The sequence below is a fragment of the Peromyscus maniculatus genome, chromosome 7, assembly GCF_049852395.1.
Source record: "Peromyscus maniculatus bairdii isolate BWxNUB_F1_BW_parent chromosome 7, HU_Pman_BW_mat_3.1, whole genome shotgun sequence".
Taxonomy (NCBI): domain Eukaryota; kingdom Metazoa; phylum Chordata; class Mammalia; order Rodentia; family Cricetidae; genus Peromyscus; species Peromyscus maniculatus.
The window spans coordinates 108,422,694-108,445,342 of record NC_134858.1 but is presented as its reverse complement, the minus strand read 5'-3'; the positions used below and the strand labels follow the sequence as shown (position 1 = coordinate 108,445,342).

The 22,649-nt window shown below is 56.6% G+C and overlaps 1 protein-coding gene across 6 annotated transcripts; it reads right to left on the bottom strand.

Annotated features, from left to right (window-relative positions):
- Window positions 1–750: 750 nt before the first annotated feature.
- Window positions 751–22,349, bottom strand: Als2cl (ALS2 C-terminal like). 6 transcript variants are annotated; one of them, XM_042281780.2, is made up of 26 exons: window positions 22,208–22,349; window positions 17,656–17,781; window positions 16,102–16,300; window positions 15,713–15,778; window positions 15,233–15,398; window positions 14,671–14,802; window positions 13,943–14,065; window positions 12,629–12,687; window positions 12,421–12,487; window positions 11,884–12,080; window positions 11,431–11,496; window positions 10,965–11,063; window positions 10,706–10,867; window positions 10,279–10,390; window positions 9,330–9,407; window positions 8,578–8,708; window positions 7,320–7,493; window positions 7,110–7,206; window positions 6,763–6,920; window positions 6,137–6,202; window positions 5,587–5,760; window positions 4,328–4,370; window positions 3,519–3,580; window positions 3,258–3,407; window positions 2,920–3,016; window positions 751–2,631 (listed from the first exon to the last, which is right to left on the bottom strand). In XM_042281780.2, exons 2-26 carry the CDS (start codon window positions 17,756–17,758, stop codon window positions 2,551–2,553), a joined length of 2,862 nt encoding a protein of 953 aa, XP_042137714.2. In that variant the 5' UTR covers window positions 17,759–17,781; window positions 22,208–22,349; the 3' UTR covers window positions 751–2,550. The 6 variants fall into 6 exon arrangements, with proteins under 6 accessions (XP_042137714.2, XP_042137712.2, XP_076433286.1 ...); XM_042281778.2 differs by having other exon boundaries at window positions 13,943–14,062; window positions 22,208–22,329; XM_076577171.1 differs by lacking the exon at window positions 22,208–22,349 and adding an exon at window positions 21,878–22,167 and having other exon boundaries at window positions 13,943–14,062.
- Window positions 22,350–22,649: the final 300 nt, after the last annotated feature.

Sequence of the window (22,649 nt, the reverse complement as noted above, 5' to 3'; positions counted from 1 at the left end):
TGTAGACCCTGTGACCTCCCGGGAGTGCCCCGGGACAAAGCACATAATACGTACATACCCTTTGCAGGAACGACACAATCCCCACTTTCAGGGCAAAAGGAAGCTCTGTATTCCCAGTGTTACTCCTTCTGAACGTGACCCTCGCCCCTCTTGTAGCTAAATGTTCCATCAGTGGGCAGCTGTCTGGGGCATTTGTGAGCACTGCACGCTCCCTGTCCCTCACAGGCAGGAGATGCCGTGAAAAGAGGAAATGGGGTGCGGGGGACTCAAGGTGACAGTCAGTAAAGTACTTGTTGTGCAAGCATGGGGACCTGACATCTAGTCCCCCAGTGGGCACAGGGGTGCAAGCCTGCAGCCACAGACCTGGGGAAGCAGAGAAAGGAGAATCCCTTTGGCTTGCTGGTGAGCCGTCCAGGTGAATCAGTGAGCACCAGGTTCAAGGAGAGACTCTATCTCAAAAAATAAGGTAGAGAGGCCAGGTGGTGGTGGTGGTGGTGGTGGTGGTGGTAGTGGTGATGGTGGTGGCAGCGGTGGCGGCAGCAGCCCCAGCGCCAGCAGCGCATACCTTTAATCCCAGCACTTGGGAGGCAGAGCCAGGCGGATCTCTGTGAGTTCGAGGCCAGCCTGGTCTACAGAGCAAGATCTAGGACAGGCACCAAAACTACACAGAGAAACCCTGTCTTGAAAAATTTAAAAAAAAAAAAAAAAAGGTAGAGAATGATCAAGAAAGACGCCTTTATACACACACACAAAGATAAAATGGCTTTATTAAAAATTCTGAATAAATAAGTAGACTGTAATTGTGGCCATCCCCCAGAGAAGTAGCCAAAAAAAACAAACAAAAAATTATAAGGCAGGAAGGGAAATGAAGAAGGCCCGGTTGGGATGGAAGAGATTTTAACCACATCACGTCTCATCTTTCAGCCTCCCCTCCGGAAGCCATGAAGTGAGGTGGAGTGAGGGGTGTGCCATCTGGCCTGCGGATTCTATTATTTCGTAAGGGTATTGATGATAGCAACCATGAACTCTGAAGACGGCCCTCTCGCATGGCTCACATGTCCAAAAACGGGACGCATTCTAGGCTGGACAGTTTACACCCATGAAAGACTCCATCTGGGAGAGGCCATCACTGAGATGGCCCCATCAGCCTCCAGAAGCCGCAAATGTGAGCGCCTGACTGGCACCCACTTACACTCAGTCAGTCCTGCGGCCCGTCCCTCTCGGATGTTAATTTTGTCTTAAGAGTTTGCTACAGCCTTGGCTGCCCCTGGAACCTACCAGGACACTAGGGAAACCCTGTGGACTCACGAGGACCAGAGGCCCAAGTTCTGTCAGTGTTGGAAGCAGGAGAGAGGGGAGCAGGGTTTTGTCACCACTGAACTGTGTCACAGGCACTTAGGGTTGTGTGTGTGTGAGAGAGAGAGCGAGCTCCCTCAGTTTGACCCTTCAAAGGATCTTCCCGGGGACACAAGTTCCTGACAGAACTCAAGCCCAGGCCCTATGTTCATGCAACATTTGGTGGATCCAGACGGGGAAGGCCTCTCTTTGCTTGCTCTGGACACGGCAGTGCAGGAGAATAATAATCTCTCTTCATACAGTGCTCCACATTTCCTGAGACACTCTGAAGGTGGTCCTCAGCCCTGGCCTGTGCACCGGTCTCAGCATCTCCCTTGGCCCTTCCCACATAGGCTGAATTGGTGGGAGGCATACCTGGAGCCAGAAACAGTGACCCAGAGCCCAGCACTGTGACCAGACTTGCTTATGGTCCTGAGCCGGAGACGCTCATCTTTCAGGGCACTAGCAAGCCTTGAATATTCCTGCTGTCCCTCCCTCAGAGAGGCCACAAAATGTCTCAGGTATGTCATTTATGGGCCACCTGCAGTCGGCTGGTCAGGGAGGCCAGGTGAATGACTGGTGTTTACATCCCCTGCCGTTGCAAAGGGCAGGGCCTGCCAGAGGCAACAAGGCAGCTTGACACAGAGCTGAGGTCTCCTGCCACAGGGTCCTCCTGAGAGGCCAGCTCAGGCCTGAAGCCCAGCTGAGGAGGAGACAGGTCCCCAGGCAGACACTCACAGGAAAAGGAACAGAGCTTCTGCAGCTTGGGACCTTCTAGCCAGGAGCAGAGAGACAGAAATGAGATGAACAGTCGCGTGAGGATTTCCATTTCAGTCGGAAGAAATGAATGAGTCCAGATCTGGGGGAAGGGCTGCCGAGCTCGGTAAACTGGACTGGAAGGATGTTGGAAATCACCTCCCCCATCCCGCGGCATGCAGCCCGGAGACCGGGGGGCTACTGCGGGAGGGCTGAGGCGGAAAGAAGCTAGGGCTCCTGACCCGAGACGGTGCTACCTTTGAGAGAAGGTTATCCGAGCCCAGACCAGAGGCCAAAGGAGAGCGATCAGCTGCGGGGTCACAGCGGCCGGCCTGGAGGGAGCAAACCTCCATCTCCTTGGAGAACCATCGATGGGGAGCCGGTAGGGAGTGTTTGCTCCATGAAAGTCCGCCGCAGCCATGCGGGCCCCTGGCTCTGCACTGGTCCAGAGTGGCCACGTCACCAGAGCTCTCTCGAGTCCCAGGGGCCGGGCAGACGGTGCAGCCGCACTTCCTCCTTCTGGATGTGCTGGTAACAGGACTGGGGGTTGGGGGGGGGAGATGAGGCTGGGGCGTGCTGACAGACCTGCTCCCAACTACACGCGTGGCCTTAGGCCCCCAAGGCCGCCATCTCACCCACCTCCCTGTGCACACACGGCTCCAGTTAGGACTAGCTGCAACCTGAAGGGCTGTGAGACTCATCTGCCCTGGGAACAGGACCAGGGACCCTTTCCATGGACACAGGTAAGGCAGGGATTTGAGCTCTTTCTATCACGGTGTCTGGGGCAGGGAAGGGATTTCACTGGGCTCACAAGCCCTGGTCCCTCACCTCCAAAGCTGTGAGCAGGAAGTCATGGAGGCCGCCTGTGTGGATGGGGTCCATCATGTCACGGATCAGGTGGATCTCAGCCCCCAGATGCTGAATTCTAGAGAAAGTACCGAGACAACAAAGGAGAGAAGGGGGAAGTCAGCCACAGACAGATACCCCACAGCTGGGCGGGGGGCAGCCCTGGCCTAGAGGGCTAGACACCTCTGGAAGGGCCCCAGCTCTGACCCAGGCACCCACGAGACTGGCGCCTTTCTAGGCCTTAGCTCCCGCTCTGTCCTGTGTTTGGTGCAGACAGGGTAGGGACGAGTCTTACTTCCATCTACCCCGTTCCCACTCACCGAGCTCGTGACACCACATAGATAAGCAGAGGCAGTAGGTCATCCATGGGTAGTTTGTATTCCCGGCCCAGCACCCGAGACACCGTGGCCTCGATTTCCCCGTAGGTCTTCTCCAGCACCTCCAGCTTCTCCCAAGGGTCCACTGTGGTGCTGTAAGGAGGGTGCGGCTCCTGGTCAAGGAGGAGAAGGACAGCACCCACCCCCCACCCCACCCCCGTGCCCTTACAGGCACATCGCCCCCAAACCAGGGCAGACACTCACATGATCTTCTGCAGACACTCAGTGGCTGACAGGAAACACTTGTCCCGGACCAGAGAATATCTCTGTAAAGGTGAGTGGAGAGGTAAAACAGGGATCCAGCTTAACATGCTCCCATCCTCAGGGTCCCTTGCCGCTCACACCTGCCCCCTCACTGACGTAAGTACATCCCTGCCCTGACGGCGGAGTGATCCAGGGCAATCCCACAGCAACACCGCGCTTCACTTTATGCAGCTGTAAAATGGGGGAACTATATAGGTTCCAAGAGGTTGAGAGGACCAAGGTGGACAAAAAAAGGCAGTCATCCTGACAGCCAAGGCCGCCTGGTGACGCAATTCCACAGCCGATGCCAGTGGTCCCCACACCCAAGGACTTGTTGGAACCCAGGTTTCTGAGCTGACCCCTGCTCTGACCCTATAAGGCAAGAACCTGGACGTGGCTCAGTGGTGGAATTGTTGCCTAGCAGTGTAAAACCCGTGGGGCCCACAGAATCTGCTTCCCTAGGAGGCTCCAGACAGTCCTGAGACAGCCGGTAGCCTTGTGACCTTCACCAAGGCTGTCTTATGGGGTGGGTCTGGGGTAGCTCTATCTACACAGGGAGAAACTGAGGCTCAGAGCTCAGGTGCGCCACCCACAGTCACAGCCGGGCGGGAAGAGCCTGCGGTTGAGGCTGCTCGTGTGGGAGCCACTTGAGACAGGGCGGAAGACTGGGGTCTCCTCCCTCACCTGCCTGTCTCCCCAGGCGATCCTGACTCAGAAGCCCCAGGGCCACAGACCCCTCCCCCCAGGCAAGCAAAACGTGGCTCTCTTACCTGATTGCTCGTCAGCCTGAGGTCCTTGAAGGGCCACAGGTGCCTGAAATTGGAGACAGGAGGTGGGAGGCTTTGCAGCTCTGAGCTCAGAAGACACACCCCATTTTGTTCGTCCCTCCCAGGAAGGCTGAACAGGCAATGGGGAGGGAATGTGGGGCCACCCTGGTGGTGTCCTCAGGTATATGCACACAGCCTGAGGCCAGGGGAAGCCACAGAGTCCTGGGGAAGTGACCTTCCACTGCCGTGTGACAAAGGGGCCCTGGGCCCTGGAGGACAGTGGGAGTGGCGGGGATATCGAACACCTGAGACATGCACCTGTCAGAGGGCCACTAAGGAAAAAAAGGATGCGTCAGGGGCAGGAGGGTGTGGGAGGGCAAGGGAAGTACTAGGCTTTAGTGACTGGACTATGGCAAGCACCTGTCTGACCTGCTCCCAGAATATTCCTCAGTTTCCCCAATGCTGGCCAGCACCCTGAGTAGTTCACCAAGCCAGGAGGGGTTCCAGGAGCACCACTGGAGTAAGGGGCAGGACATGCCGGCTCTCTCTGGGGACAGTGGAGGGACTGAGCCGGAAGGCAATAAGCCCCGAAGTGGCTGGTGCAAAGTCAGAGGGAAGAGCAAAGGTGTTTTCCTTTGTGGGACGGTTGAGCACCTAGATCAGGTCGCATCTGACTGTGTGTCCCGGAGCTCTGTGGTGTATGTATAAATGAGCATGCCTCACTGTTGTGGAACATTACTTTAACCGTGGGAAGGTGTGTTACATTTGTTTATGCTGCATTTGTTTAATGATGTAAAGATGTGTTGCATTTGTTTCATCTTGCCTGCCTAAGGCACCGGATTGGTCTAATAAAGAGCTGAACAACCAATAGCTGGGCAGGAGAGGGATAGGTGGGGCTGGCGGGCAGAGAGAACAAGGAGGAGAAATCTAGGCTCTGAGGGAAGAAGAGGAAGAGGGAGAGGGACATGCCCAGGGCCAGAAGCCAGGCAGCCGCCAGCCAGACTCGAGTAACATACACAGAAGGAAAGAAAGGTAAAAAGCCCCAAGTCAAAACACAGAAGAAGAGAAACAGGTTAAGTGATAAGAACTAGCAAGAAACAAGCCTAAGCTAAGGCCAAGCATTCATAACTAATAAGCCTCCGTGTCATGAGTTGGGAGCTGGTTGGTGGCCCAAAAGAAAGTCTGGTGCCCCTCACAGTTGAGGTTGGGTAGAACCACCTGCTGCCCCACAGCTCTGGCTGGGCGCGCAAGGAGGCGCTTACTTCTGCACATCCAGGAACTCCAGCAGCTTCGTGTCAGGAAACAGGCTGAGGTTGGTGATGCCCTGGCTGTACAACCCGTCCTCTCTCTCATGAAGAAGCAGGTAGAGCGTGAAGAGCTCTGAGTAGAAGCTGGGCAGGATGAGGGGCAAGAGCAGCCTGTGCACCTGCAGGTCCCTGAGAGGCCAGAATGGGCGGGAGACACTGTTGGCAGGCCCACCTCTGCGTCTGCAGAGATGAAGTCTGTCCTGGGGATCTCTGTGACCTCAGGCTCATCTCCTCCACACCGCAGTGCACAGGGATGAGGAGGCCTCGGGCAACTGCTTCCCCCTCTGCACAACTCAAACTTGAGGCTGGAAGGGCACATTTAGAACGGAGATGTATCTAGCGTGTGGTGGCACCACTCCTGGGTGGATCCCAGGACCAAGGTCACAGGCCACTGTGATGTAGAGTCAATGCACCACGCTTGGTGAATAGCACACACGCCCAGTGCTTTCCCAAGAAGCACTGCCACCCAGAGGGAGGCCCCAGATACAACGGCCTGGCCAGGTACCTTGTCTCCATGTCCTCCTCCTCCAGGGTCTGGCCCTGGCGCTGTAAGGCAACCTTCAGTAGACCCCTGCAAGCCAATGAGAGGAATGATGTGGCTGCCACTCACAGAAACAGAATTCCACCCACCCAGCCGCCAAAACGGAGAGTAGGCAGGTGGTCCCATCTCCCGGAACTGGCTGGCTAGACCTGGATGGGATGCCTGTAGAATCTAGCCTTTCCTGCCACTGCGGGTCCAAGGCTGGAGCTTTGGTGTGAGTGCTGGAGGGTCCTGGCACTCCAGTGGCAGCTGAAGCTCCTATCTGTAATGCTCAGAGGATCTAGGTTCTACCTGGGACAGGACAGATAGATCTGAACACCAGAGTCACACTCAGCCTACAGCAAGGGTACAGTTCTTATGGGGCAGGGGTATGTCCAGGGACTAGACAGGGATTGGCTCCTGGCCAGGAGCTGCTGGAAGTCCTTGCTGACATCTCTCATACCTCTGGTCACCACTGACACTGACCAACCTCTGGTCCTGAACTGAACAAGACTTGAGTTAGAGGCATTGGATAGAGCCAAGCCTTGGAAAGGGCAGTCCTGGGCAATCCAGTCCCTAGGCAGTGCTCTTCACCCTGTGCACAGGCTCACCTGTAGGCAGCCCAAAGCTCCTGGCCATGTTGCTTCACCTCCTCCTGAGCCATCCCCTGTAGGTGTTTGTTGGCTCCTATGCCTGAATACGTGGCCTGGAAGGTCAGCATCAGGGTGCGGAGTAACTTCCCCAGGGGGTGTCGGGAATTGCTCAGAGCCTGGGCCCGAGGGAGACAACAGGGATGCTTAGAGCCAGGGTGTGGAGCACCGTGAACCCAGACCAGCCTCCCAGACCGGGAACACTGAGTGAGGCCCTCTGAGGACCAGGAACACCATGGGCCCGTCCCCTCCGGTTAGCACCATGCTGTGAGGAGATACAGGAGACCTTCCCCGGCCTGGACCCTCACCTTCCTGAGGTACTGCTGCAGGGCCTGGGGTGCGCGGTGCTGCAGCAGCTCCTTCAGGATGTCCTCCATGCTGCCCGCACAGTCCTTGGGGTGGCTCCTGGGGCACCATGCACAGCGTCCCTCACCCGCCCCTGAGCCCGCACCCACCCCCGGAAGCTCCCCTGACGCGTCGTCTCTGACCGGCAGGGACACCCAGAGGGCCAGGCTCACCTCTCACAGCACAGGTACTCCTGGGACTCCCGGAGCTCCCTGGAGCTCTGCACATGGAAGCCCAGCAGGGCTTCCTGCAGGTCCCCAGGGCAGCCGGAACGCACAAAGTCCTGGAAGGGTCTGTAGACTCCCTGCCAGCGGCTCTCCACGGGGAAGGCGCCCAGCCCCAGCTGTCTGTGATTAGGGAACAGCAAGAGATGTGGAAGATGTCGTGGAAGCCAGCAAGGCCCCGGTGCAGGCTGGGCTGGTGGGACCAGGTTGGCCTGTGATCAGGCCCCAGGAGCCAGCATGGATGGAGAATGCAGGCAGAGCTGACCTCCAAGACAAGTGGAGGAGGAAACGAGGCAGAGCACGTGTTCTGAGGTGGGGGAGAGACGGGGTACACGGTGCTGCACAGGGCCTGGCGAGCTGGAGGCCAAACCCAGACAGACGGGTGCCTGCAAGTCCAGGAGTCCGCTCTGTCCTGTCCTCTCCCATAGCCTCCCTGTGGTGGACACTGCCTTGCCGACAGGCTGAGTGAGACCCAACTGTGAGTCTAACAGGCAGCGTCTCACAAAGGGAGCCCTGTCCGGCTGTCACCTCACAGGTATCCCACATCTGCACCCCGCCAGGCTGGGGCGGACCTCTCCAGGACCACTGTTCTCTCCCAGCTCCTCTATCAGACAGAAGTAGCACGCAGGTTGATGAGTCCACTGTACCTCTTCCCTGCCTCTGAAATTCCATCAGGGACCGTTTTCCATCATTTTCCCTCAACACACCCAGATTCTCAACAAATATGGCAAGAGTTATTCACCTGAACTGAGTTTCCCAAAGGGGCTTCTGCTGTCTTGGGAAAATAACCTGCCTCACAAACCAGTGCTTGCGGGAAGGTGAGTCTACATACCAAGTTTCTTTCCTTCATTGTGGCTGTTGGAAAAGTCAGAGGCAGTAAGGGGTACTATAACTATATCTATAACCATGTGTCTATCTCTTTAAGATCTAGTCACAACTTTATTTTTTTTTTTTCTTGTGTGTTTGACTTGGAAACTGTCCTGTATCCCTTCTAGGAAAAAGAAAAGCTAAAACCAGGGTCAAAGTGAGACAAATCCTACTTTTCTTCCAGTTTATGTATGGCAGTATATCCGCCTAGGCCTAGACTTCAAGAGCATCCGGCTGGAAGACCTGGGGCTCTGGAGTCTTCTACAGTAAAAGGCCTCCACTGAGCCCTGAGGCCTTGGGTGGGAGGAGACACACACTGCCAAACAGGCTGGGCTCTCACCTCTTGCGTGTTCTGGCTAGGTCGGGCGGGAGGGCAGCTGTGTCCAGCACTCCCTGTGTGTACAGTCCTTTATCTGTCCCACTGCTGAAGGAACCATCCAAGGTGAAGCCATTGGGGAAGGTGATCTTACCCTGGAAGGGAAAGGGAAGACAGATATGTCTGCATGCCCAGCCAAGTGTGTCAATGTTCGGCCTCCTTGAGTGGGTCAGATGGAAATGTCTGACCATGTGTTCTACCTGTCCATTAAAGGTGCCGGAATATTCTTTAAGTCTCGCCCACCTCCGTTGTGAGACTTGATCCAGGGAGCTAGAGGGTCAGCGTCTTGCTGTGTGGAGTTGCTCCACCCACAGCACTCCTGATCACGCGTGAGGCATCAGGCCCACCTGTCCTTCTGCATCCAAAACCACCCCCAAGTTTCCAAAGGCCCCAGCATGGACACAACTGCTTTTGCTACGTCAACTTGGGCAGGAAGAAAGAACAGTGACCCCAGGGACAGCTGCCCAAGGTTCGGACGGTGATGGCTGTGTAAGGGCACAGCATGGGCACAGCCAGCCTGTGCCCTCTGGGCATGAAGCAAATCCTCCAGTCCCTGCCACCTTGCTCTCTTAAGTCAGGACTGCATGCAAAGGACATGGAGCCCTTTGGACACCATGGCGGTGGGAGGAGCGTCCTCCGGCTGCCCATACTTTATCTTCTTCCTCAGCTCTGAGCCCTGGCTTTATGGGGTGGGATGAGGAGTGGATGGCTCTCACCTTCCCTAGGAGTGCCAGGTCCCTGGTGAAAGTACCCTCGTGCAGAGAGTCATCCTCCCACAGCAGGATGCCCGGGCCCTTGAGAAGAAGCAAGAGAACAGAGGGAGGGGGCGTGAGACTGGACAGAAAGCCAGGGTGGGTGGACACTGACCCACAGGGCCAAGAGCACCCCGGCCCTGGCACCGCCCTCCCCAGATGTGGGAGTCCCATAACGTTAGCTCTCAGATGTGGCTCCTCCTCAGGAAATGCTGGCTTCCTTTCAGCTGCCTTTGCTTCCCTGTCACTGCCCTGGGTCCTCAGGACCAATCAAGTCCCCTTCCTGCTGCACCTGCCAGGAAACTCATTGACAAGTCCATGTTCACCTTGTTTCTGACTATTTTGTAGGTCTATTCTTGCCTCCCCTTCTCCTTTTCTTTGAGGTCTGATTTGGTTCTTTCCAGAACAAGGTGGAGTCTAAACAACCCATAAAACCATGGACAGCTGTTGGCCAAAACCCCACCACACATCAAGGCCCTGGCTCGCAGAGAGGCAGAAGGTAAGAGCTGGAGGCCCGGCCTTGGAGGAATTGGGTTTGATCTCAGGCAGGATGTGACGTTGGGCCGGTTCTCTGATGTCTGTCATCAATAAACGCATCAATAAACAATAAAGCCATTCATACGCTAAGGACATCAATTGCAGGAGTCACAGGAAGACCCCAGGAGGAGGACAGAGAATCGGCGAGGGCCAGGAAGGGGTCTACGAATGCCACTAGCTGTCCAGTGACAAACTTGGTTCCTCTAGCTCATGTACAGTAAGCACCAGTGACCTGAAGACAGGGAAAGGGAGGCCCAGAAGAAGCCTGGATCTTGCCAAAGTCAGGGAAGATGGGTGGGCAGAGCTAAGCATCTCGTCATCCGCCCAGCTTGGCTTTAACTCAGCTAGAGTGCCCAGGGAAGGGGCCGCCACTCACGGCCATCTTGTCCCCTTGGAATGTGCCTTGATAGCAGACGCCTGCCTGGGTGACCAAGACCCCAGGGCCGTGATGCTGGTCAGCCTGCCACATGCCGATGTAGCGCTCGCCCCTAAGGGAAGAGGGAGGGAATGTGAGAGAATAGTTCTCTTGTGCCTTCTGGATGCTCTGCCCACAGGGGCTTTGGGGAGAAGATGAAGGAAGGACCCCAAGAAGAACAGAGGATGGCAGAGAAGGGAATCATCCTTAGGAGACGGCATGCTGGGTGGAGCCCCCTAGAGGGAGCACGAAGCATAGATGGAGGGAAGAACCATGGAGGCAGGCGCCCAGGACAGAGCAAGACAAAAGGCTGAGGGGTCCAGGCGGACCAGGGAGAGCCTGCGGCTTGAACCAGCCGGACTTCTGGCTTCTCTCTGCCACCCCTCACCTCTCACTGTCGTCCTCAATGCCATAGCCACTCCTCTGGCCTCTCTCCCAGTGGCCCGTGTACTTGAAGGGCTGGGAGGCCTGTGGGGTACTCTCAAGGACACCAAATCCATGCCGAAGGCCAGCCTGAAAATAGCCCTTGTACACCCTGTCAGTGCCGTACCTGGAGGGATTCACCAGCGGTCGGCTCCACCTCAGAGAGCTCAGTCCAGAGGATGTCCGTCCCCTCTCCCTTCCCCTCCGGGCCAAAGGTCACTTACTCACAGATGCCATAGCCACACATGCTGCCTTCCCGCCAGTGACACTTGTAACAGTCAAACTTGTCCTCAGAGGCCTGGGGCACCAGGCAGATGCCAAAGCTGACCGTGTGATTTGGGGGGGGGGGGTCAGAAGTGAGTATTCAGGCCACTTTGCCTGATCAGATGCCCCGCCACATCCCTCCACGCTACCCAGTTGTCCTTGTCTCCAAGGAGTACTCAGAAAGTACAGAAGACCTCAGAGTCCCCTATTCTCTGGCAAAGGAGCCTCAGCACACCCCTCCCCCACCACGGGAAGCCAGTCTCAGCCTGAGACCCACATTCCTATTCCAGCCAGGTTTCCCTTCTGTGGTGAGAGGAGCTGGGCCATCTGCCCACTCCTGTGTGAGGTTTGGGAATTCGGGGTGGCCCAGCGGACGGCAGCTCCTCTGGTTGCCCTGTATACCAGCATTTGCCCCCGTCAGCTTACCCATGCTCTAGGCCCCGGCAGAAATCCCCCACATGGTTCCGCCCATCCGGCCACTTCAGAGTTCCCCTGGAACACAGGTGAGGTCCACTGCATCAGGCCACCAGCCCCACCCCCAGAGAGCTGCACCCCCAGACTCTCAGCGCCCCATCCCTCCCTCCCTCTACCCTAGGACCTTCCAACTAGACTCTGCTCACCGAGAGTCCTCACTTGAGCACTGAGCTCCCTTACAGAAAGCCCTCTGGCCTCCTGCACCAGCAACATGGGGGGGGGGGCGACATTGTGGGAACTCTCAACACTTCCCCTGGGAACATCTATAGTCCCCTTTCCCCTTGAACCACAGGAGGTGCTGAACTAAATGCCAAGCTTGAGGAAACTCCTAGTCAGTGCAGTTTCTAGCACACTTCTGTCTGATGACCTGCTGGAAGTGCTAACCCCACAGCAATGGTGACTCACTTGCCATGGGGCTTGGCCCGACACCAATTGCCCTCATAGGTAGCCTGGTAGAGCCGGCCCTCGTGGCGGAAAGTATAGGCCACACAGCGGCAGTCGAGGGGTACAGGTGACTCCCGGTCTGACCCCAGCAAAGGGAAGTCCTTCTTGCCACACAGGGCCTGGCACACAGCCTGGGTCACTTTCCACTGCCAGACAACCTGGTGGGGACAGAAAGGCAGGGAACATGTCATTGCTGCTGCAGGTACCCAGGTCCTTCCCCACCACTCAGTCCCTAAGTACACCGCCCTTCGAAGATGTGACATCCGGCCTGAGTAGCCCAGGGACTAGATAACCCAGAGGGCTGCACAAAGAGGGTGGGGACAGACATCTGCTTAGGTCTCTACTTCAGCCTGACGGTGGGAAATTCCTTTTCCTCTGACATCCTCATACCGAACCCTAGGCATACCCCCGATGCCCTTCTAGCCCTGTAGGACTGGCACTCTGCCCTCCCCTGGCTTCTGACTTGATCCCCACCATCCACGCTCCCACCTCATTCACCTGGCCCTGGGGGTCTCTGGCCTGAAAGGAGAACTCTTCTTCGGGTGTGAGGATGCGCAGCACGCACCTAGGCAGAGGGAGGTGACCGGTGAGCCCCAGTTCCGTCTGGGGTTGGGAGTGGGGATCATGTGGGAGCCTGGAGGTATGAGCAGATATCATGGGGCCCAGGGAGGGAAGTCCAGGGACACCTGCAGAGGAAGTCACTCACTTGTCTTGGCCAGGATCTACCCACACCAACTTCAGGTCAAAAGTGTGGATATTGTGGCCCTGGAAGAAGATGAGTATGGGTGTGGTCCGGAGCCGTGTCTACAGAGACACCTGCCCTGGGGGCCCCAGATGCCCAGCAAGAGCATCAGCACTGAGTTCTTCCATCAGCTCGGTCCCATTCAGCTGCAGCTGCTCTTTCCTTTCTCACCCTAGGCCTGGCGAGGCACCTGGACGGGCCTCCCTGGTGCAGCTGTCTAAGGCTCCTCTTGCCTGGGGACCGAGGCTCACGGCAGAGCCTGACACGTCCAGGTTCACACACCTGTCTTCACACTCCATGCTGAAGCTGTCAGCTCCGCCCTCACACCCTCCTGAGCTTGCCCCAAGCACCCCTCACGTCACCCCTCCCCGTGTTCCTCTTCCTGCCGAAGGAGCTACCCTGCTCAGAGCCCGATGGAACGTCCCCTCTCTGGAGTGTTGCCATCTCCCATCTGGCCCGAGCAGGCCCTCACTAGACCAGGAAGTGGGAAGGGCACAAGGCCAGTCAGAGAATGGAGAAGTTTATGAGACAGCCGAGAGACGAGAGAATCCCACAGAAACAGCAGCATGAGCAAAGGCCCTCCATCACTTCCTTCCTCCATCACTTCCTTCCTCCATCACTTCCTTCCTCCATCACTTCCTTCCTCCCCATCACTTCCTTTCTCCCCATCACTTCCTTCTTCCATCACTTCCTTCCTCCATCACTTCCTTCCTCCTCCATCACTTCCTTCCTCCCCCATCACTTCCTTTCTTCCATCACTTCCTTCCTCCATCACTTCCTTCCTCTTCCATCACTTCTTTCCTCCTCCATCACTTCCTTCCTCCCCCATCACTTCCTTCCTCTCCCATCACTTCCTTCCTCCCCATCACTTCTTTCCTCCATCACTTCCTTCCTCCATCACTTCCTCCCTCCTTCCCTCCCTCCAATTGTTTTTGTCAGGCATTTTGAGCAGCAACAAGAAAAGGAATTCACACAAGCGGGGAAGGGCTGGAAACATTTCCTAGTGAACAAACTGTGACGTCAGGAGAAGAGGGTAGAGACACAATCAGAACAAACCCCAAACCCGGCCACCACGCTGAGGCAGGGGAGACAGTGCAGTGAATGAATTTGGTCAAGGTCACCAGCTGTGGGACAACCGCTGAAGCCCAGCCAGTCTTCCTCTTGACCCGCAGTCCCTGGCCTTTCAGGCCCCATCCGCGTGCCATCCTCCCCGAAGCCTGTGGCCTGTTCGGTTTCTAACCTGACCCCAGACCCTACCTCACGTTATCCCCTCCTAACCTGGAGCAGGACAAGGGCATCATCAAAGAGCAGCACCCGCTCAGCCCGCAGCGGGGTGACCACCACAGGGATGTCCTGGCTATCCTGTAGGAGTCGGTGAGCAGGGGTACAGAGCACATCCTGCTGGGACAGAGAGAGGCAGAAGTTCACGTGCCTACACTGGAGGCTGCTGGCCAGCCCTGCATGTCCCTCCTGCACCCCGGACACCTCCCAGAGACCATCCCAGCAGGCCTGGAGCAGCCCCCAGGACGGACGGACGGACATGGACACACACACACACACACACACACACACACACACACACACACACACACACACTGATGCTCCAAGATGGAGGGGGGGTCATCCCTGGGCTAGTCCAGAAGGGCAGCACAGCCTCTCTCTCTGGGGCACCCTGTCACAGTCAGAGAGTTCCTGTTACCCTCACCCAGGATGTTACACCCTCTGTCTCCCATGGTTACTCGGGCCCTCTCTACTCCTGGTCCAAGCCTGTCATGTCTTCTGGGGACACAAGGACTCTCTTTTCTGCAGGGGCATCATATGTTGTGCTAGATAGTGACAGGCATGTGTAATTGGTGGCAGTTCTGCTGACCCAGCAGGTGGCCAAGGGTGACAGCCAGCCACCAGGTTACCAGTCCTCCTCCCAGATGGGGAAACTGAGGCAGAGAGCTGCTTAAGCCACCCAGCATAGCCCCGTATCCAATGTGGAAGCCCCTTCCTTGACTCACCCTCACCCGGCTGCTGAGGTTGCGCCACAGGGCCTGTGTGGCCAGAGCCTGGTCCAAGGCCTGCCTCATGAAGAACTGCAGGTTCCTAAACAGGGTGACTGCATGCATCACCAGCTCCTGGGCTGGGTGGTGCTGTGGAAGGACAGGGCAGGTGGGGAGGCTCTGAGGGCCTTGGATCCAGGCCCTCCACCGGTCAGACCTAAATTAAGCCACAGCTCACTGCTTTTCTCCCTGATTACTCTTCTGGGGACAGGGAGGGTGCATGAAGATGCTTCCAGACGGATTAGGACATTTCAGTGACATCAATAGCATGGGTCATAAGTCCTCACACCCGGTAGAGAATTCCATGTCGGCTCCTGGAGTGTCAGGCGCCCCCATCAAGGCAGAGCCGTGTGCCCAAGATTCCATAGGGCAGATTCATGCACCCAAACCCCTCCCCGGGGCAAGGCTATGCCCTCTTGGGGTCCCTCCCCACTGCTTAACTTGGTCCCCCGAGCCTTGCTTCTCCTCGCCTCCCGCTCCTCCTCCACACGTCCATCCTTGGACTGCTCTCGGTACCAACCTTGTCAAGGGTGTCCCTGAGGCTCAGCAGGAGGACCACGTATTTCTGCACGTGCTGGGTGAGTGGCTGGCTGAGGGCCTGGCACAGCATGGGGCCCACGGAGCCCTCAGAGCTCACCCAGGACAGCAGCTGCTGCAGCTTCTTCCTCTGGCTCCTCCAGTACTCGCTGCATTTAGGAAGGGCCACATACTACCTTCCCCCCTTCCAAGCCCACACCCACCTGGACCACCCCATTCTAACTGCTCCTCCCAGCTCCCAGGCCCGGGACCCCAGCCCTGTACCCCATTAGTCCGGCAAAACATTAAGCTCGCTCTCTGGAGGTGTTGCAGCCTCACCTCGGAGGTGATAGGGGCACTAACTGTAGACACTCAAGTGGTGAGTGGACAAGACACCTGCTCCTCTGGGGTGGGCTTCCCCAACTCCCCCTCAGCTAGACACCCACACCCACATAGGGAGCTACCATGGCAGCCTCAGGCTCACCTCCTCCTCTTTGAGACACTCTGAAAGGCCTGCACCACCACACAGTCAGTATAGGACTTGATGTACCTATGGGCAACCCAGGATCATCTTGAAAGCCCAGCTCCCCACACACTCAGCCCCTGCCCTTTTGGGATCCCAGATCCCACCCACTGAGCAGCTGGAACCCTATGGCCCAGACAATTCCCCGACACCCTCAGCCTTGGCAGCCCTGACTCAACAGTGGCATCTTACAGGCCTAGTCTAGGTCTGAGCCTCTGAACCTGCTGCCAAGCCAACAAACTAGCCCACAGGAACCCCACTCCAGCTGACCCCTAGAACCAAGTAACGGAGGTGGCACACTGGCACTGTGGCCATGCAACAGACTGCTGGGGGGGGGGGGGGAGTCTTACTCCACGTGGGCCTGCAGGACATAGTCAGCGTTGTTCAGTAACAGCAAGGCTTCCAGACCCACGGAGGGTGGGTCGTGTAGCCTCTGCCGAAGTGAATGTAGGCTCTGGTCCGTCACCTCCCACAACCGCTGGGAATTTTCATGTAGCTGCTGCAGAAGCCGAAAGCACTCTCTGCCACAGGAGTCTGAGGGTTCCGGGTCTGTGGAAACAACAACCACCTTGAGCTGGCATCGAGAAAAGGTCCTGTAGCCCTGGGGTGCCCAGGACAAGACTAGTACCCCCTAGACTCTAGGGCCTAGAGGGGCATGCTGCGGCAAAGGGCTGAACCCTTGAGTAAGCAGGGTTGTGCATACGCCTCCTACTCATCAGGACAACCCTAATCATCTTGGGGGAGCCGAGTCTCCTAGCTCCCCTGAGTCTCTAGACCCAGATGCAGAATGTGGATCTTCAGGGTCAGTCCCCGGCCACCGTATAGATGTACAGTGAGAGGAAGGCACCTGCCCAAGGTCACATTGCTGCTGGAGAGCTTCTCTCCAGGTTCCATTAAGCCCCGCAGTCCCACAATCCACATATGAAATAATCACTCAGACATTTATATTACTTATAAACTGTATGGCCGTGGCAGGCTTCTTGCTAACTGTTCTTATATCTTAAATTAACCCATTTTTATAAATCTATTGCTGTGGAATGGTCTGTATGTCAAATTGCTCTGATTGGTCAATAAATAAAACACTGAATGGCCAGTGGCCAGGCAGGAAGTAGGTGGGACAAGGAGAGAGGAGAATTGTGGGAAGCGGAAGGCTGAGGCAGAGAGACACTGCCAGCTGCCGCTATGACCAGCAGCATGTGAAGACACCGGTAAGCCACCAGCCACGTGGCAAGGTATAGATTTATAAAAATGGGTTAATTTAAGATAAAAGAACAGTTAACAAGAAGACTGCCACGGCCATACAGTTTATAAGTGATATAAGCATCTGAGTGATTATTTATAAGTGGATTGTGGGACTGCGGGGCTTGGGGAACCTGGAGAGAAGCCCTCCAGCAACAATCTATACCTTGCCACGTGGCTGGTGGCTTACCGGCATCTTTACATGCTGCTTGTCCTGGCGGTGGCTCCCCCCTCAGCCTTCCGCTTCCCAGAATTCTCCTCTCTCCTTGTCCCACCTACTTCCTGCCTGGTCACTGGCCATCAGTGTTTTATTTCTATAGAGCAATATCCACAGCATCACATTACAAGGGCGACCCTCCAGGTGAAAGCCTTGTGTGTTCTGCCTTCTAGTCAGGCCTTTCCAAAGCACCACAGGAGCCCTGAGTGGGAAGAAGAAGTGAGGCCAGTGGTCTATCTACGCCTGTGGTCCTCCCAGGCCATTTGAGAAGGGAGCCACCAGTTTCCCATGGCCAAGGCCTCGGCTCCATCAAAAGATGGCAGTATCAAGTGGCATCACTCCCCCTCGGGGTTGAGAATGCTGCCTTAGAATGTCTAAGGAGGCAGAAATCTACTCCCCGGGGGCCGCTCCTGTGCCCCCTCCCTTCCCCACTCAGGGCCTGACTCACCAGCCAAGAGCAGGGGCTGGAGAATGAGACTGTTGGTGCGGGCAAGGGTGGTTAAGAAGACCTCCTCCAGCCGAAGCAGGTCTGCTTCCTCAGAGCTACACATAGCCAGGGTGCGAGACACAGGGCCTACGGGATAGGAAGGACACAGGTCACAGCCAGAGAACAAGACAGGGTCACAAATATCCTCCCCAGGTCCCAGAAGCAAGTTCCTATAACCACATCAGACTCTCACTGAGCCCAGCTTCTCTCAAAAAGAGATCTATTCTGGCCACTGACCCCTGCCCTGCTACCTGATGGGGCCCTGGCAGAGGGAAGCTGAAAACTACCAAAGGAAGCATCCCTTTCCCCCCCAAGAGTAGTCTTCAAACTCAGTTCTGGCTTGCTCAAACACTGCCACAGATCCATGCGTGTTGTTGCATGGGTGTGGGTTCACGCAGTCCAGTAGCAAGGGGAATCAGCCTGAGGGACTGAGACACCTTCCCTTAGCCAAGGGCAATTTTATTGTTCTCCAAATTTACACTTTTAGCAAGCTGATTTCCATGTCCCCAAAACATCCTGAAGAAGCTTCCAAAGGAACAATGCCCAAATACAAATTCTCAGTTAAGGAATATCACAGTGTGCCTGAATTTTTCCCATTCAAGTTTTGCATACGCTTTGTACCCTTGGGAAACTCTCAGACAAGATTCACAGAGAGGGCAACAAGAGAAACAAAAGATGGATTAAGGCTAGGTGCTCCCCAGACCAGGGGCAGCTCAGTAGGAATTCTCCCATCACATGCGGCCAGGGAGATGACTACCTAGTCATTCTTTGCCCTGGCCAGGCTCAGGCTCCTGGTCACTAGACAGCTGAGTAAGCCAGGAAAGACTTGTACAAAAGCCTCTGGAGGCCTCCTGCTGACGCCACAAAGGAGAACAAGGATGAGCCGCAGAGCATGGTGGGAACATCTGTAGATCCAGCACTGGGGAACAGGATTTTGCTGTGAATTTGAGGGTAGCCTGGGCTAAGACAGACCTTGTCAGAAAGAAGGAAAGAGAAGGAACACGAGAAGGAAGGAAGGAAGGAAGGAAGGAGGGAGGGAGGGAGGGAGGGAGGGAGGGAGGGAGGGAGGGAGGAGGGAGAGAGAAGGAGAGGGGGAGAGGGGGGAGAAGCCAGCATAGTAGTGAGGAGAAATAAAAGCAAAGGCTCCCCGGAGTGCTGGCCCAGCCTGTGAGGATAGCCCACTTTTTTTCTTTCTTTCTTTCTTTCTTTCTTTCTTTCTTTCTTTCTTTCTTTCTTTCTTTCTTTCTTTCTTTCTTTCTTTCTTTCTTTCTTCCTTCCTTCCTTCCTTCCTTCCTTCCTTCCTTCCTTCCTTCCTTCCTTCCTTTCTTTCTTTTTTGTTTGTTTTTTGAGACAGGGTTTCTCTGCATAGTTTTGGTGCCTGTCCTGGATCTCGCTCTGTAGACCAGGCTGGCCTCGAACTCACAGAGATCTACCTGGCTCTGCCTCCTGAGTGCCGGGATTAAAGGCATGTGCCACCTCCTCCCGGCAGGATGGCCCACTCTCATTGGCCAGCAGACAAGCTTGAATTGGCCTCAGTCAACCCTGAAGATCATGGAGGCTTCAGAACAAGGCAATCGCAGATCAGACATCAGACTCGGCAAGACAAACCTGACGACAGGTGACAGATGGGGCCAGGCACTGAGAAAGCTCAGCACAGCCAAGAGCCCAGACCCTACACGTCTCCCTCCCCCAACCAGACTGAGCCTGCTGGATGGGTCCCACGCAGGAACAGGGTCACTGGGGCTAGCAGGCAGGTCAGCTGGAGCCTTGAAGTGTTCTGCCCTAAGTGAGGGATCTTTGTTTGTTTGTTTGTTTGTTTTGTTTTGTTTGTTTGTTTTTTGGTTTTTCGAGACAGGGTCTCTCTGTGTAGTTTTGGTGCCTGTCCTGGATCTCGCTCTGTAGCCCAGGCTGGCCTCAAACTCACAGAGATCTGCCTGGCTCTGCCTCCCAAGTGCTGGGATTAAAGGCGTGCGCCACCACCGCCCAGCTTAGGGATCTTCTAAGCAAGCAGCAGTGCAGCATGCTGCCATGAGGCAAGGGTAGTGAGGAAACATGCTTGAACCCCACTCCAAAGCTGGGCTGTCTGTGGCTCTGCTCAGGCAAGGCCTCTCCCAGCAGCCCTTGCTGACCTCACTTAGCAAGGATAAACATCTGTCCAAACGGCCTGACCTGACAGCCGCCTCAGGGTATAGGTAAAGTGTCTTCACTCTGCCTAGTCCTTACACTCTGAAGCCTGGATTTAGCAGACCTGGGTAGGGCAGGAGATGTCATCATCAGGACAGCCCAGGATGGGCAGGTGACATCAGGCAGACCCCAGCAAATGGGAAGGGGGATCAGTCTTCCTGAATCCACCCCAAAGATGCTACAGGGGCACCACAGGTCTCCGGCAGAACCCAGGAAGAGAATTGGCTCCAGGACTCGGGAGGGCGGGGACCTCGGGACGCTGGCCCAGACCCTGGGCCAAGGCATTCCTGCCCCACCTTTCCTGCAGCTGTTCTGCTGCTGCGTCGGGAGCGGGAGGCTGTGGGAAGGAGAGTCAGGAAAAGGAAGCCGCTGGACAGCCATCTTTGTTGGTCATGAAATCAGTCTCCCACACACAAGTGGAGGGTGGGTAGGACATATTCAGGAGCCTCTGATTCAGTCCCCACTGACCAGGAGAGCCCAGCTGAGGCATTACAGTGTGTCACCTGGCCTGGATCTCCCTGGCCCTCAACCATGCTTCCAGAAACTGACAGAAGGGAAAGTCTATGACTGCAACCCTGGTACCCAGCCCACACCTCACCTGCTCTCCACAAGTGAGACATCTCAGCCCGTTACGTCACAGCCTATCCCCATCCCCGATCCTCTCTGAAACGGCGCTCATTTCAGATTTCGCTGGATCGGAACACTTCAAACTACCGTGGTTGCCGCTCAAAAGAACAGACTATCCAACCTGTAAGCTCCACATCCCCCAACATCCCAAAGCACAAACTGGACCTGGGTGCATCCTACAGACCCAGGTTAATAGCCTCTAACTCTGCGGTGCTTTTCAGGTCTGTGGCCCCAGAAGGATTTCCACCCCCAGGAAATCTCATCACCCAGAGGAAAGGGTAGAAATTAAGCAAAGATGCTAACGTGGGCCTGGGAAGACTGCGCTTGGGAGTGGGAGTCGGATGTGGAAGTCTCGAGGCTAGGAGCTCTGGGTTCATCCCGGCAGTGGTGAAGTGGGGAGACGCATGAGGCAAGGCCAGTGACTGAGAGGGGGTGTGCGGGGCAGTGGCAGTGTGGAATTACAGAGGCGGCCAGCAAGGGCACTCCCCACCCCCAACCCTGGGCCCACCTCCCATCCCATATCCCTCTGGTCAAGGACATGGCCTCCTTATACTCTGTCTCCCTCTCGCCAACTCTGGGGTCCTTAGTGGCAGGCTGTGCGAAGGGGGGAAACTGAGGCACAGAAAGTCCAGGAGAGCTGAGAGACATCATCTGTAGATCAAGTGCAGAGCTCAAACCCCCAGCCCCAACAGGCTCACTAGAACCAAGTGGCTCAGAGGGGTGACTCACTGGGCGCACAGTGCGTCCCTGGAGGGCCCAGCCTCCCGTCTCAGCCCAGGTACACTTGATGCTCACAGACAGACAGGGTGAAGCCCGAACAAGTGAGCTGCGCCGTGCACAGGTGAGTCAGCTATTGTCCTGTGGCCATCTCAACAGCAGTCGGACCTGCTCCCTTTCCCCTGCATTCCTGGCCTCTGTCCACACCAGACTTCTCCCGAGCAGGGTCACTGGGGCCTTCCCCCGCCCTCGCCCAGCCCTGGCCCCTCCGGCCCCTCAGCCGCACCCTAGCATGGCACTCACTCTGGTATTTCCTGGTCTGGACTGGCATGGACCTTATTTCTGCCGTGGAGGCCTTTTCCTAAACCGTGCTGGAGACCCATTAATCAACCTACGTGCCCAGTGGGGCTGTGGAAAGAGTTGTCTGCCCCAGGGAAGTGCACACAACTGTCACACCTGTCCTCCAGGCTGCAGCCCCAGCCTCTGCCTCTCCCCGGGTCCAAGATTCTGACCCTAGACGCCTCGCCTCGCAGTCTCTGTTTGTCCCAGCCTCCCTTTCCTCTGCCTGTCCTGGCGCAGTCTTGGGAGTTTCCCTAACTACTCTGCTCCAACCTTTCGGCATTTGTCAACGCTCCTCCCAGACAGGCAACACCACCTTCTCGGCTTCTCCGTCCGCCCTTCCGCCTTGACCAGCCAGCGTCCCCTCCTCCTGGCAGCCTCTCCCTCTGGGTGATACACTGGCACCCGGGTCCTGGCCAGGCCGTCCTGCGCTGAGCTAGCACTCCTCACTGCTGCAGGGGGTTGGACCCCGCGCTGCGTTTAAACCCGAGCCAGTGATCGAGGGACCGGGAGGAGGAAGCTAAGAACTCCACCGAGACGGGAGATGGAGGGGGTTCGTGACCATGGCAGCGGGAGGAGGAGAGAGCCCCCACCCGCCGCCGAGCTCGTGGGGCAGCGGACCCCGCCCACCGAAGCGCGCCCTTACCTGCGCCACGCGCTGCGGTGCCCCGAGTGGCCGCGCAGCTCCGCGCCGCGCCGCCCTCCCTCTCCGCGCCCCGCCCCGGGGTGTTGCTCGCGCGGGGGCGCCTCGGAGGAGGCGGAGCGCGGCCTCGGATTGTTCCCACGCCAACAACTTCTCATCAGGCGCCTCTCCCGTCACCACCGGCCTGCAAAGGCTCCCCTCCGGCGGCCGTGCACTCCAGGTTCGCACCCTGGCTATCAGTCGCCTTTTGCCTTCCCCTCCCCGATCCCAGGACGGCGGGCGGGGCCTGAGGCCACCCTATTTTTTTTTTTTTTTTATTTTATTTTTATTTTTTTTGCTCATCGGCTCTGCCCAGGCTGCAGCTTTGGGACCTGACCGACCCCCTTTGGGTCACCGAGCCCCTACCCTCACCCCCACACCCCCGCGAAGGAGTTTTGGGTGTATT

Bases quoted from the DNA above. Each gene is read 5' to 3' on its own strand.
- Als2cl (XM_042281779.2), bottom strand. From the start codon at position 21,553: ATGCCAGTCCAGACCAGGAAATACCAGA. The intron at 12,081-12,420 runs GTGAATGAGGTG...TGTCCCCACCAG, and splicing joins CCAGAGACCCCCAGGGCCAG to GTTGTCTGGCAGTGGAAAGT. The intron at 11,497-11,883 runs GTGAGTCACCAT...CCTGTGTTCCAG, and splicing joins CGGGCCAAGCCCCATGGCAA to GGGAACTCTGAAGTGGCCGG.